Genomic DNA, 13,601 nt, shown 5'->3' with positions numbered 1-13,601 from the left:
CCTCTCTCTCTTCCCCCCCCCTCTCTCTCTCTCTCTCTCTCTCTCTCTCTCTCTCTCTCTCACACACACACTACCGGGTCTGGGCGCTGAAACTTTCCGAAGTCACAAAAGAGTTCCCTACCGTGTCTGTTGTATACTTCGTGACTTTGTTCTCGGGTCTGTATACACTCCCTTTATGGTGGCGGTGGGAATGTGAGTTTCAGCAAAGAATCGCTCACGGCGATTTTATTTTGTAGTTTCGTTCGTTAAAGTCCAAAGCTGAATGCCAGAGACCCTGAATTGCCAGGTAATCGTTGAGGAGAAAATCAAAATTTAAGCAAAGAAAGTTGAAAGGCGGCACTACTTGGATATGGTGGTCCCGACTTTTGTGACAGGGAAATCTAACCCAGAGAAAATCTAGATCTAGTTTTGACCCCAACGACAATTACTTCTGGTTGTAAGTCTAAACGATTACCTTTTGATTCGCGTGTCGGAGAGATAGCCTTTCAAACTTAATTGCAAAACATTATATCATGGTCAAATTGTTCACTTTTTTAACGTCACGAATACTTTTTTTGACTTGTCAAAAATTTTAGCCAGATCGTAGAAATGGAAGGCCACGGTCGGATTGCCTGTCTGTTCACACCTGCTGATTGCGCTCGCGCATTGGAGTTTGAGTCCGAATAGCCACGGGAGGCTATTCATACTCGATTCCGAATAGATAGCCGCTCTCTTGTACAATACTACCTGAAAGTAAAATCATACCGAAATTTTGTGGAAAATAAGTAAATTATGAAGGTTTTAGTTTTAGTGCTGGGCTGTAATGGTGAAATTCTGTATGGGTACTTCACTGATACTGTGTGTGGAGTTCCACTTATATAGCAGTACTGAGAATAGATTATGTCAGGCTCTGCATATAGTGTCTCGCCTGCTGCATCTTTTTATCAGTCCTCCCCTACCCCATGTCTATTTCACTACAAGCAAAGATACTACACCCTACGGTAAGATGCTGCTGCTGCCTCTTTCCCTCTGTCATAAAAAAATGTAGCACATGTATGTAAAATAGGCCATGCCCCCAGCGAGCGTGTGACTGAGCCCTGATGGCTTGGCCTTGGGCTTTTTGGATAGAGTATGTATGAGAGCGTCCTAGTTAACCCTATTCTAGGGCCCATTCTAATCTAGATCTATCTACCAAACTAAAGTATTGATCAAGGTATTCCGATAATTTATAAAGATCTAAATTGTTTAAAAAGAAAAACGTAATGTTTGTCTCAGATCAGAGGATAGTGTACTGGCACCGCGTTCGTAGGCTCACGATCTACTAAATCTTTATCTTGGCCTAGACATTGACTATCACGAAATCTAGGCCTAGAATATATCCTAAGCAATATTATTGATAGTATTCATGAGATTTAGATAGTATTGATGACAGGATTTCTAGAAGTAAGCATTATTAGAAATCAAAAGATCAGTGTCAATTAGTATGAGATGCACCAAGGAACGCTGCAATAACAGGAGAGAAAGAGAAAATAAATAATAGGCTACTACAGTTAAAACGACAAACATGCACACAGAGAGATAGATGAGTTAGTGACTGTGTGTGTGTGATACTACAGTAGTCTCCGCTTAAGATCCCACTGCTTACGATCCCGGTTCGCTTAAGATCTCGCTGTTTTAAGAACACAGAATTTTTACTATACAAAAGTCATCCCTAAGATCCCGCATTTCAGATCATAATTTGCGGAACAAAAACCTGGGCGGGACAGCTGATCAACCAGGAGTGAAAAGTTGAGATAAATAAACTGTCCGTCGCGTCAAAGATCAGCCACTATCGTGAATGTGATCACATACACGTAAAACTTGATGAAGCGATACAATATTTGCCCCAGACGGGACCACACCAGGCAGGGTGTGAACTGACTGACACGTTTGTTTTCCCCAAACTCAAACATCACACTCACACCTGAGCTCTCCACCTAAAGTTATATCACTCGCTGGGTCTAAACTTTGACTAGGATAATTTTATTCTTAATTGATTGTCAATTTTTAACATAAGGTCACGTATCAAAATCACCTACTGCTTTGAGCTGTGCGTCTGTCACAGGTTCCACACATTGCACAGTAACTGGATCTTTATACTTTAAGGGCACATCATCTGCAGTGCTCAGCATGGGATATACGGCACTTTCCCAGAGCCGGTACTTAGTGCTGGCACCTTCCTAGTACCAGGACTGGAGGCCTGGTGCCAGTGCTGACACCGCCTATGGTAGTACTGGGAGTTCTGGTACTGTTTACTGGTACCTGCCCAGTCCTATGTATTGGCCGTATATGTGTGGTCTGCAGCCAAAAATATGGCTGTTTGACCCCCTAAAAGCAGTGCACCTATGTGCGGGAGTGAAAGTAAAGATTAACAGGACTAGGAGATACGTCGTTGTTTAAGCCTAGTGTGCTGAGGTCGTGGACATCAAATTTAATAGTTAAAACAGCGCAAGTTTAATTATGCCTTTATAGACTTCATTATGATTAATTAGAAGTATTAACTAATGTATCACTCTTTCTTGGTTTTATTAGTTTTATTGTACATCAAATTTTTCATTCGATACATGACATTTCTTTCTGCAAACAGCTTATTTATTATATTTATGTGATGATTGATTGTTAAGTTTTTACTATCTCTTAGAATGTGAATTAGTTGAAGATTTCTCCCCTTACCCTACTATTGATGAATAGTTTGATGGTCTCAGTAGCAGACTAAACAATAATTCTAACATAGCCAAATATTTGGCTACGATGACTTTTTGTATCTCCTTCAACACTTACCTGACTGGTTGAAACTTCTCATCCCTCATTACGTGATTTGTTATTTTTTTTGACAGTGGTGACCTCTACCTGTGACTATGGGTCAGGTTTTACATGAGCAGTACTTGGAAAACATGAACTGGGCTACGCTTGTCAATAATCATCCTCTTAAAATAGAATTATTTTCTATTAAGGAGCAGTTGATTAACAATATTGATACAAGAACTTTTTGAAATTTAACAAAAATAGGTCATACATGATGAAGTCTCTGGAGTGGAGCAGTGGATCCTGTTAATATGTTACTTTTCCTCCTTTTGTAAAGTTATTATGAAAGGATTCATTTTTCTGTCCTCTGCCTCATCTCCAGCAAGTCTTTTGATCTCCACTATGGATTTTCCCTTCAGCATACAATCAGCTTTTAATTTTCATCTTCTGAACTGGTCTTGACAACTTTTAGTCTACTCTGGCATCCCATCTTTTTTAAAAATCTTTTGCCAGAGAGGCTGTGTCAACTTCCAGTTAATGAGTTAGTGTTAGGTGGTCAAAGCAACGAAGATGATGGAGTATTGATATTTAAAAAATCATCATATTGTTCAGTTTTTCAATCAAATTCACTAAATTGGCGATCATATGACTGTATGCAGTTGCTAGTGCCGTAAAACCTCTACTAAAACTAAAAACTAAAATTCACTAAACTCAACTGGAGAGGCTAGGAATGTTATTTTCAGATATCCGGGTTGGGAAAACACCATGAAAATGGGTGAAAGCAAAAAGAAAGAAAAACATTGAAAGTTAAAGGACTGCCCGTCATTTTGAATTTGGCAGTATCATTAGGAGTTTTTTGTCCTCTATACAAGTTTTGGCCTAATTGACTCATGTGTACTTACTGCTTTTTTTTGTTTCATTTGCAGAATTACAGTTGTCTGATTGAAAAAACGCCAAGATGTTCTACGCAAGCTTCGTGCTAAATAAGAAGGGCCCTTTGGCTCGTATTTGGCTAGCTGCTCATTGGGACAAAAAGCTAACCAAAGCCCATGTTTTTGAAACAAATATTGACAGCAGTGTGGAGGCAATTCTCAAGCCAAAGGTGAATATAACTTTTCAACCTAGTTTTAAAAAATGTTGCTATGGATTTTACAAAACGATTGTCACTTCATAGAAATTTATTTTCTTTGAATTACCGGCCATTGGTTTGCAATTATTCCTTTTTTTTTCCTATTTCAGCGAAAAGATTAGTTTTCTGTCTCCAGATATGAATCTTCTAATCAGTTTTTTGTGTAATTATGTTAGTCTGTTTAAGGAACACCACGGCAGTAGCCAACAGCCAGAAGAAGTCGTTTTAGGTGTCTAAAATCGATTTTTCGATTTTGGCCTATTTTAGTAGAACAACATCTGCTCTATCGATTGGAAATATTTCCAAGTGTCTAAAACATCTATAAAATGCTCAAAATTTGCATAAAAGATCGTAACTTGTGCAAGTTTTTGGGTACATTGGTTAAAAAAAGGCACCTTTTTTACCCCACCGTTACCCGTTTATACACGCCGACAACCCCTAAGTGTTTGGTACCCTTGTAAACGTCAACATTTCGCGCATTCACTCATCAAATGCTCGACGCTGACATACGGATAGAACATTCCTAAACAGGTAAAAAAAACACTATGTGCAAGTAACAAATTCTCGCATTTCGTTGGCTGATTGGGACACACCCCCCAAACTATGAATTTTGATTGGCCAGATCATGCCCCCGAGGTGACTTCCGTTCGCTATTCCCACTTTGTTTACCTTGACAGCCAGCAATTGTGAATTGTGACCACCATCAAGTTATTCCAGTTCAACTGCGTTACAAGTGCTTTATTTCCAGCAAAAATCTTTGATTTCAACCCTGTCTGTAAAGGCAAAGGTAAGTCAATGCATTTTTTATCATTGATTATTGTTGATTTTGTATTTGAAGCCAATCTTGCAGCCGCACTATTAGAATTCGAAGCAGAGAAACGATCAACCACGCTTTCTTTTTCGACCACAAATTAGGAATCCCTCAGATCCAGACAAAAAACTTCAAAAAACAAAGAAGAAAAAAGGAGCAACTCTCAGATCTAGGTAGAGAGTTATGTTTAGATTGATGTCATGTTATTTTCCTTCAGATATAGATTTAGAGCTAGATCTAGAATCTTTCTCGGTTCTCGGTTTAGCTTGTGTTTGCTTACTTACATTTAGCTAGATCTAGATCTAGTGACTAGATCTAGAATCTATTCTAGATCTAGATCTAAATTATCTACTTGACTTATTTTAGATTTTAGGATTTTAGAATGTCTGTGCATGGTGAAGGATTTTTTAGTCATTTTACTATAGGTTTATCATTATTTTTATAGAATTTAGCTCTGACGGAACAGACTCACACTGGCACTGGTATTTACTTCTCTAACCCAGACACTCAATTCATTTTATGTATGTTTTGAGTTTGAATAAATGCCATTTGCAGTTTGTACATGCTGACGGGGCTTTTTATATTTTTACAGGTGACTCTGCCTCGGTGACTACACTTTGCCTCGGTGACTACACGACCAGTGGCTGAAACCATGTCAGCTCGTGACTGCCTCGGTGACTACACTCTGCCTCGGTGACTACACTCTGCCTCGGTGACTACACTCTGCCTCGGTGCCTCGGTGACTACACTCTGCCTCGGTGACTACACTCTGCTTCGGTGCCCCAGTGACTACACTCTGTCTCGGTGACTACACGACCAGTCGCTGAAACCACGTCAGCTTGTAACTCTGCCTCAGTGACTACTCCACCAGTCGCTGAAAATACCGCAGCTTCCTCACCGACATCTTCCAAAACTGCTTCACAAACAAAGCTGGACTATAACAATTTTACAGAAGTACCCACAGGGGATCACAATGAGAACTTCACAACAACCGCAGTCCATCTTGAGATGCTTGCTGGACTGTTTCGCAATGTATCAATGCCCACTGAGCGCATTTTGTTCTGCCGATTTTTGGCCCCCGCCGTGGGGGTGTTTCGTGGGACGCACTAACGCAAAGGTTGTTGTCTTCAACTCGCTCTCACGCCGCTTCTCGTGAATGGATATGAATGAAACTTGGCAGCCAATCAGAAAAGAGGTCAATCTCGTAGTATGTAGTTTGACAACATTGTACCCATCCTAGAAGCAGTCGAAAATGTTTGCGAAAGTGGTTGATGTGGTGCGCTTTGAAGGTTTTTCGGAGCTGTGATTTGTCAAACTGACTGATACGTTGTACACCATTTTTCTTTATTCCCTTAAAATTTCATGCTTCTGTGTTTAGCGGTTTTGGCGTAATCTTTAAAAGTGGGAGTAACTAAGGGAAAAAGCGACATTGTCATTTGCGCGTGCTGGGTGAACGGCCGGCGGCGTGGAAATTTCCACTGAGTGACGTCATCAGCCATCGGTCGCCTCGGGCGCTACAAACGAGGCCCCGCTTATCTGAAATGGAAAGGGGGGGAAGGATACTTGAAAACTAAACGGGGGCCTTGATAACTTGCATTTTTTTTGCATTTTAGTCACAATACAATAGATGTAGTCATTTTTATTTGCTTGATTGCATGACAGAAGAATAGAAACAGAAAAGCATACATCTTGAGAAGTGGTATGGCATTGTGTTTGCGTTATGAAAGCCTATTCCCCCCTCTTGGGAAAGCACACACTTGGACTCGTCCTGTGTGCTCTGTTTGGGAAAAGTGAGGCATTAAGATTGTTATTAAAGAGTATGGTACTTATTTAGTCCAGTCTGGGAAGATAGTCCCGTTTATACATTGTTATCGTTCACGCGTGCGTTCGTGAGTGCGCGCGTGAGAAAGAGAGAGAGAGAAGGGGGGGGAGGGGTAAATATGTTACATTTATTGTATGAGTTGTAGCCTACACATGCCAAATATTCCCATGACTTGTAAACTATATTATCTGAACGCATCTTAATCTACCACACAATAGGACACTGTCCAACAATGGATATACACAGAGACGATCTTATTTTCTATAACAAAGTATGCATGCTTTTACTAGTACAAAACTGGATTTATTAGTAGCTCTCTACTATGTGACAAATTGATCCAGAATATTGCTTGGCAAGGAAGAACCTTTTATGTTGCCAAGTTTCATTCAAATATCATGACTTTGGGAGAACATATGACTGATAATCTTTGTAAATCTGTAAAGAACGCCACTTTTTTACCTGTTAATGTCTTTACAACTCAAAAAGTATGACAGATATTAAAAATCTGACTGCATGACTAAATTCTGCATTAAAAAATGTACTAGACTGCCAAGTTTAAAAAATAAAAAAATAAAAATTTACATATTCCAAGAAATAGGCGAGCTATGACAAATATTGTCTCAAAACGCACCGAAAAAGGCCAACATTTTTACCTATAAACGTCTTCATACCTAAAAAAATAGGATAGCTATGAAAAATCTGAAAGCAGGACTAGATTCTGCACTAGAAAATGTACTGGGCTGCCAATTTTCTTTTAAATACTCAGAGAAATGAGTGAGTTATGACGAATATTGTCTCAAAACTCATCAAAGAACGTCCCATATTTTGGGGTTTTTTCATTATATAAAAGTGTACCAGAAATTAATTGATTAAAAAATCCGTAACTTTTTTGTTTATTGATGGATTTTAAAAATTCAAAAAGTTCTATGCTCAGTGAAGATAAAGCTACAAAATGCACCTATTTGCAAACATTTTCTGGCAAAAAAAGGATTTTCGTGGTCATTGCTACGCAATGTTGTTTGTGGTAGATGCCAGGCACCTGTTTCCTTTGGGTTACACCTTTTTGTTTTGATTACAGAACTAAGTTTACATATATCTTGGTCTGTCATGAAGTGTGGCGTGTGAAGTGAGGATGGTTGGATGCAGCATGTAGGGAGAATGTTTTTTTTTATATTAACCCTCTAGCGTGTAACCCGGGAGAAACCGGGACTAAAAATAGAACCGCTACGCGTTTAACCCGGGAGAAACCGGGCGAGATCTGACCCCACGCTGCACGGCCGACCCGGGAGAAACCGGGACGACACATCCCCGTACATTCAATTTAACTTCTAACCACAAAGAATGACTTCCCGTGTCTTTAAATAGTCATGATGTCATCTAGGATTTTATGGGATACCTCCGGTCCAAATAAACCGCTAAACAGCTGGGGTTGAACGGTTTGCGCGTCTTTCAAAACACTCGCTGTTTCGTGACTCTGACTATCAGCTGCTCCGACCGACGTTCTCTACCTATCTACTGCTTTTTGAAAACACCACACGATGGAGGAAGACAGAAGAAGTGACACAGAGCTTGATGCTGAGTCTGACATTGATGTTATAGACACGGAGGATGCTGTATTTGATGAGGAGGTAAGTGAAAAGTTAGTTTTTTGTTGTTGTGTGCTGGGAGAGGTGGACTGGAGATAGGCACACACAGAGGTCAACTAACAGCTCGCTATGGAGCATGATGCTTCATCTGTTCCTAGAAATGCTACACTTGAATTTCATTTAGATCTAGATCTAGAATCTAGTTCTCATGTTGAGAATGTGCTGTTTCTAATAGTTCATAGATTATATTATTTATATCTAGATTACCTGGGTCTAGAATTTTTTTCAAGACCTAAATCTAGCCGCCTTCCATGGTCAACTTTCTTGCTCTTTGTTCTTTCACTAGAATTCTAAGCCTACTGTTTACTTTGTGCCAAGTGCTCTACCTTCAGAATGACAATTACAATTCCATTGTACATTGGTTATATTTATAGATCTATACCTTTAGTTTTTTCGTTGCGAACATTATACTTGTACTTGGATCTAGATTCTAGATATCTAGTACTACACTTTGAACTAAATCTAGATCTAGATCTAGTCTTTTCCGTGGCGAACATTCTTTGTTTTTTCACTTGCTTTTATTCGTGCGACTGCTCTACTTTCAGACTGACTAAATTATTACAATTCTATTGTACATGGTGTATCTTTTGTTTTGTATGAGAACTTACACCTGGATCTAGATCTAGTACTACACACTTTGAACTAGATCTAGATTTAGTTAGTCAATCATGTTCATGGTCAACCTTCTTTGAACATTCTTTCACTTTTGCTGTTTTCTTTGTGCCAACTGCTATACTTTCACTCTGACAATTACAAAATTATTTTACTTGTGTCTTATCTTCTGTTTACTCTTTTATTTTTCTGCAGCCTGAGGCTGGTGATGGTGGTGCTGCTGCCGCTACCACTGAAGGAAATAATCAAGGTGCGGCATGGAGGGAAGAGGTGTCCGACATTACGATGCTGGACTTTCAGCCTCAGTCTGGGCCTCGGCACGACCTTGCCCGAAACGCCTGCCCCCTGGACTTCTTCCTCCTCCTGTTTCCGCTGACATTGGTAAACATCCTGGTGGCAGAAACGAACCGGTACGCCCAACAGTGTTTGGGACCGGAGAACGCCAGCAGTTGGACAGCAACTACAACAGCGGAGATGAGAGCCTTCCTGGGCATCCAGATTATGTTTGGCGTTCGGCAGCTGCCTCGGCTCTGGTGTTACTGGAGCCAGGACCGTCGCTTCAACGATCCTTGGGTTTCCTCCATCATGCCGATCAAGCGCTTCAAGGATCTCAGCAGGTATTTTCACTGCAGGGACAACCAGCACCAGCCGCAGCGTGGAGAGGAGGGTTTCGATCCCCTCTTCAAAGTGAGAAATGTGATTAACGCTACAAAGGAAACATTCACAGCCTGTTTTCAGGCTGGCCGGGAGTTGAGTGTGGACGAGTGCATGGTAGGGTTCAAGGGTAGGTTGTCCTTCAAGCAGTACATGCCTGCCAAGCCTACTAAATGGGGGGTTAAAATTTGGACTGTGTGCGACTCTAAAACTGGATACTGTCTTGGGTATGATATTTATACAGGGAAAAGCAGCCGAAGGGATCCTCGGAAACCTCTCGGCTTTGAAGTGGTGGATGGCCTGTGTACGTCGTATTACGACAAAGGCCATCATGTGTACATAGATAGGTTTTTTAATTCTGTGGACATCGCTGTGCATTTGTGTGCAAACAATACATATATGTGTGGCACCATCATGACAAACAGGAAAGGGCTCCCTCCACTGATGAAGACAAAACTAAAAACTAGGGGAGATGTGAGGCAACTTCAAAAGGGCAATCTTGTTGCCACGTTATATCATGACAAGAGAACAATTTGTGTATTATCTTCAAATCAGATTGCTGGTGTTGCAGCAGATGGTCGGCCCCACTCACTTATCGACTACAACAAGTACATGGGTGGGGTCGACAAGTTCGACCAACAACTCTCGTACTACCCCGTTGGGAGACCTGGCAAAAAATGGTGGAGGTACATCGTTTGGCACCTCATCAACGCCTCCATCTATAATGCGTATGTGTGTTGGAGCCAGACTCCTCGTGACTACGTCGCAGCAAAGGGGTACGATCACTTGAGCTTCCGTGTAGATGTTGCCGAGGCTCTGGTGAATGGTTTTAGCTCGAGGAAACTCCCCGGACGGCCTGCAACTATCCAGGGGACTGTGGCCCCGGAGAGTTTCCAACGGCATCACTTCACTCGTATTGCTGGGCGGCCTAAACAGTGTGTTTTGTGTAGTTTAGAAGCGAGGAAAACTCCAAAAGGCCGTCCAGTAGAAACGAGCTACAAGTGCAAATTTTGCGAAGTTGCCCTCTGTAAACTCATATGTTTTGGAAGGTACCATGAACTTGGCCTTGCCATCCACAGGGCTTCTACGAGAACACTGAGAGAGTGACATTTTTTTTATCTTACCTGTATTTTTATAGTTTACTTTGATTTTTTTTTTTCAATGTGTGTAGTATTAGTAGTATGTGAATTGGTGTTGTGTGCAAAAAGTTTATAGTGTTGTGAAATTCTTATATATGTGGACTTCGCAAGAACTGTACTGTAAGTTGGTTTTTACATTATTAAACTTTTCCTTTATTTCAATCCTTAGTTTTTCTTTCTCTGACTTTATACGTTATTGTAATTGTTGTTCTTTGATTGGGTATGCCATAAGGCCAGCTGGTATCATGTAATATGAACTAGTCTATTATTACTATTGCTCGGTGAAGATGACACTGCCGTGGGTATATCTGGCTCTTTATTTGGTATGGGTGGGGATTTTTCAAAGCCATTCAATGACTTAGCACCCAGGTGGTGATGAACTATAAATTATGTGGTCCTGCCTCTTAAAAACTGTGGTTTAGAGGTACAAATGCTTGTCATATATATCCACATTGTGACATAACAACATATTTGCACTTATAGGTGTGAATCAATGTGCTATAAATCTAATGCACACAAAAATAACACTTTTTAAATGACAGAATGTCATAGAGCATTCATTTCTCTGTTGTCATGAGAAATTTGAAAGTTGTAGATTGTATAGTACATTTTAAATATATTTTTTCCTGAACCACCCTAGACAAAGCTGCCAGAAGCCAAAATAATGTAAACACACAAGGCAAGGTCAGCTGGGCAGGAAGTGGAACAGTGCAGTAGACATGGCTTATCAGTTATCTGCCCACTATAGGGTTTAAAAAAAATTTGTAACCTGTGTTTTTATGCCGCTTTCAGCACAACTTAGATCTTAGGAGGCGGGCTTTCAACCCTGCCTGTCAGGGCCAACTCAGGCTGAGAAGGATACAACATCTCAGGAGGAAGACAGATGTTTGATAAAAATTTCTCCCCACTCGAAATCGAACTCGGGTCACCTGAGTGCGACAGCGACTATCCTAACCGCTACACTATAGATAATGGTGTAACCGATTTGTATTTCATTCTATATTTTGATTACAGTACTAACTGTGTTATAATATTCCAGGGCTGTCTTGGACTGTCTTGAAATGTGAAGTGAGGATGGTGGGATGTAGCATGTTTACACGCGAAATTCTTCTTTTTTTTATCTTTTTTTTTTTATCGATGTCCCCATCGACTCAATTTAGATCATTTAGGAGGCAGGCTCCTGACCCTGCTTGTCAGGGCTAACCTGGGCTGTGAAGGATACAGTATCCCAGCAGAAAGATTGAAATGCTTGATAAAAACGTCTCCCCATTCGGGAATCGAACTCTGGTTGCCTCAGTGCGGCGACATGTGCGCAAGTGTTTACGATTTCCATTTCAATTCTTCTTTTGATTGCAGTAATAATATAATTCCAGGGCATTTTGGTATAAAATCTATAATTCCAGGGCACTGTGTACATCCTATATAATATTCAAGGGCATTTTGATCTAAAAATCAAAATTCTACCCTTTTTAGGGTTTATCTGCTTGTTTTTTTTTAGGGTGGTGTCGAGGGTTTTAGTGTGATATTTTTCCAAAATCAAATTGTTTTCCATTTTTATATTGTGTGCATCTTCCAGATATATCAAATAAATGAAAAATATACACATATGCCATGTTTTTTAACATTGTGTTGAAATAGACCAGTATGAATTCGTTTTTTTCAGTTTTCTCAAAACTAGGATTTTCTTACGGGGGTGGGTCACCTACGCGGAGATATTTCTGAAAGTACATGTCACAGCTCAATTCTACTTTGCATGACTGTTTCTAGATAATATGTTTGCAACGTACTAAAAGATTATTGTGATATTGTTATAAGTTTTCTGTCAGTGTAAAAAAGACTGACGGTATCACTCTGATCTGTGATCAATTTTTTGTCCGAGTATCATATATGACACTAAAAGGGCAGTTACAAGAAAAGTATGAGACTAAGGAAAGTAAATCTTTAGTACGTTGCAGGTAGTATATTCAGAAACACTGTGTGAAAATATCAAGGCTGTATCAATTCAATCTTTTTCACAATCCCCGCATAGAATTTGAGCCAATTTTGGTCTGTCGAACCCATTGCATCTCAAGAATTCAGAAAATTGACAGGGAAATCATACAGGGATAGTATGATTCTGTTTCTTGACCCATGTTGGTTATTGGGAATCCCAGAATACTTAATTTAGAGCCCAAACAAAAATTTTCAGTTCAGCTGTACCTAGTGTCCCTTAAGGGATGTGTAGACAGTCACTGTTGACCATGTGTACTTTTTTTCCCCCCCTTCAGCAAGTATGCTAACTGAATAGTGAATATGTGAATGAAAGGCTCTGACTTCATTAATGTGCTCGCTGGCTATTATGAAACATTACCTTTTACTCTATGATTTTTTTGTTTTGTTTTGTATCTTTAATAAAAATGAGAATTGAGTTGAAATTAATTCTTTTTCAGGTAAAAATGGCGCTGAGAACCTCTGGTCACTTGCTGCTTGGAGTCGTCCGGATTTATTCAAGAAAGGCCAAGTATCTGTTAGCAGATTGCAATGAAGCGTTTGTCAAAATTAAAATGGCTTTCAGGCCTGGTGTTGTTGACCTACCAGAGGAAAACAGAGAGGCAGCTGTTGCTGCTATCACGCTACAAGAAAACTTCCATGACTTTGAGACCACTCTAGCCGACCTTGAGTAAGTAAAAGTTATAAATGTTATTTATTTTTCTAGGAACGAAGGTATTTCTGCACTGTCGAAAGTTTGCTCTTTTGAATTTTATCAGTTTGTTCTTTTTCAGACTTGGGATAAGACAGGGTTGGTGATTTTTTTGATAAAAATAAAAAAAATCTGATTTTTGATTTTTTTTGATTTTTTTTAAAAATGTCGACACAGTTTGGGATTTTTGGTGGCTAAAAGTATGTTCTTTTAGTGCAAAATGCATTGTCTTTATTTTAAATAATGATTAATTTAAGCAACTGCAATTTTAGAAAGCCTTAATCTGCTATATCAGTGAATTATGGCTACAGACAAAAAATGAAGAAAACGTCAGTCTAAAAGGAA

General features: G+C 39.8%; 1 protein-coding gene across 2 annotated transcripts in view; it reads left to right on the top strand.

The window, feature by feature from the left end:
• The window catches only part of LOC101845018 (double-strand-break repair protein rad21 homolog), a 34,695-nt gene that overhangs the window by 1,902 nt on the left and 19,192 nt on the right, over positions 1–13,601 (top strand). For both annotated transcript variants that reach the window (XM_005103163.3, XM_035971017.1), the window contains exons 2-3: positions 3,690–3,865; positions 13,006–13,235. In XM_005103163.3, the coding sequence (XP_005103220.1) occupies positions 3,722–3,865; positions 13,006–13,235 (374 nt within the window). In that variant the 5' untranslated portion in view covers positions 3,690–3,721. The remainder of the gene's footprint in view (positions 1–3,689; positions 3,866–13,005; positions 13,236–13,601) is intronic.

Source organism: Aplysia californica, unplaced genomic scaffold, assembly GCF_000002075.1.
Source record: "Aplysia californica isolate F4 #8 unplaced genomic scaffold, AplCal3.0 scaffold00361, whole genome shotgun sequence".
Lineage (NCBI taxonomy): Eukaryota > Metazoa > Mollusca > Gastropoda > Aplysiida > Aplysiidae > Aplysia > Aplysia californica.
The sequence above is the reverse complement of the archived record's forward strand: the minus strand, read 5'-3'. Positions and strand labels throughout refer to the sequence as shown.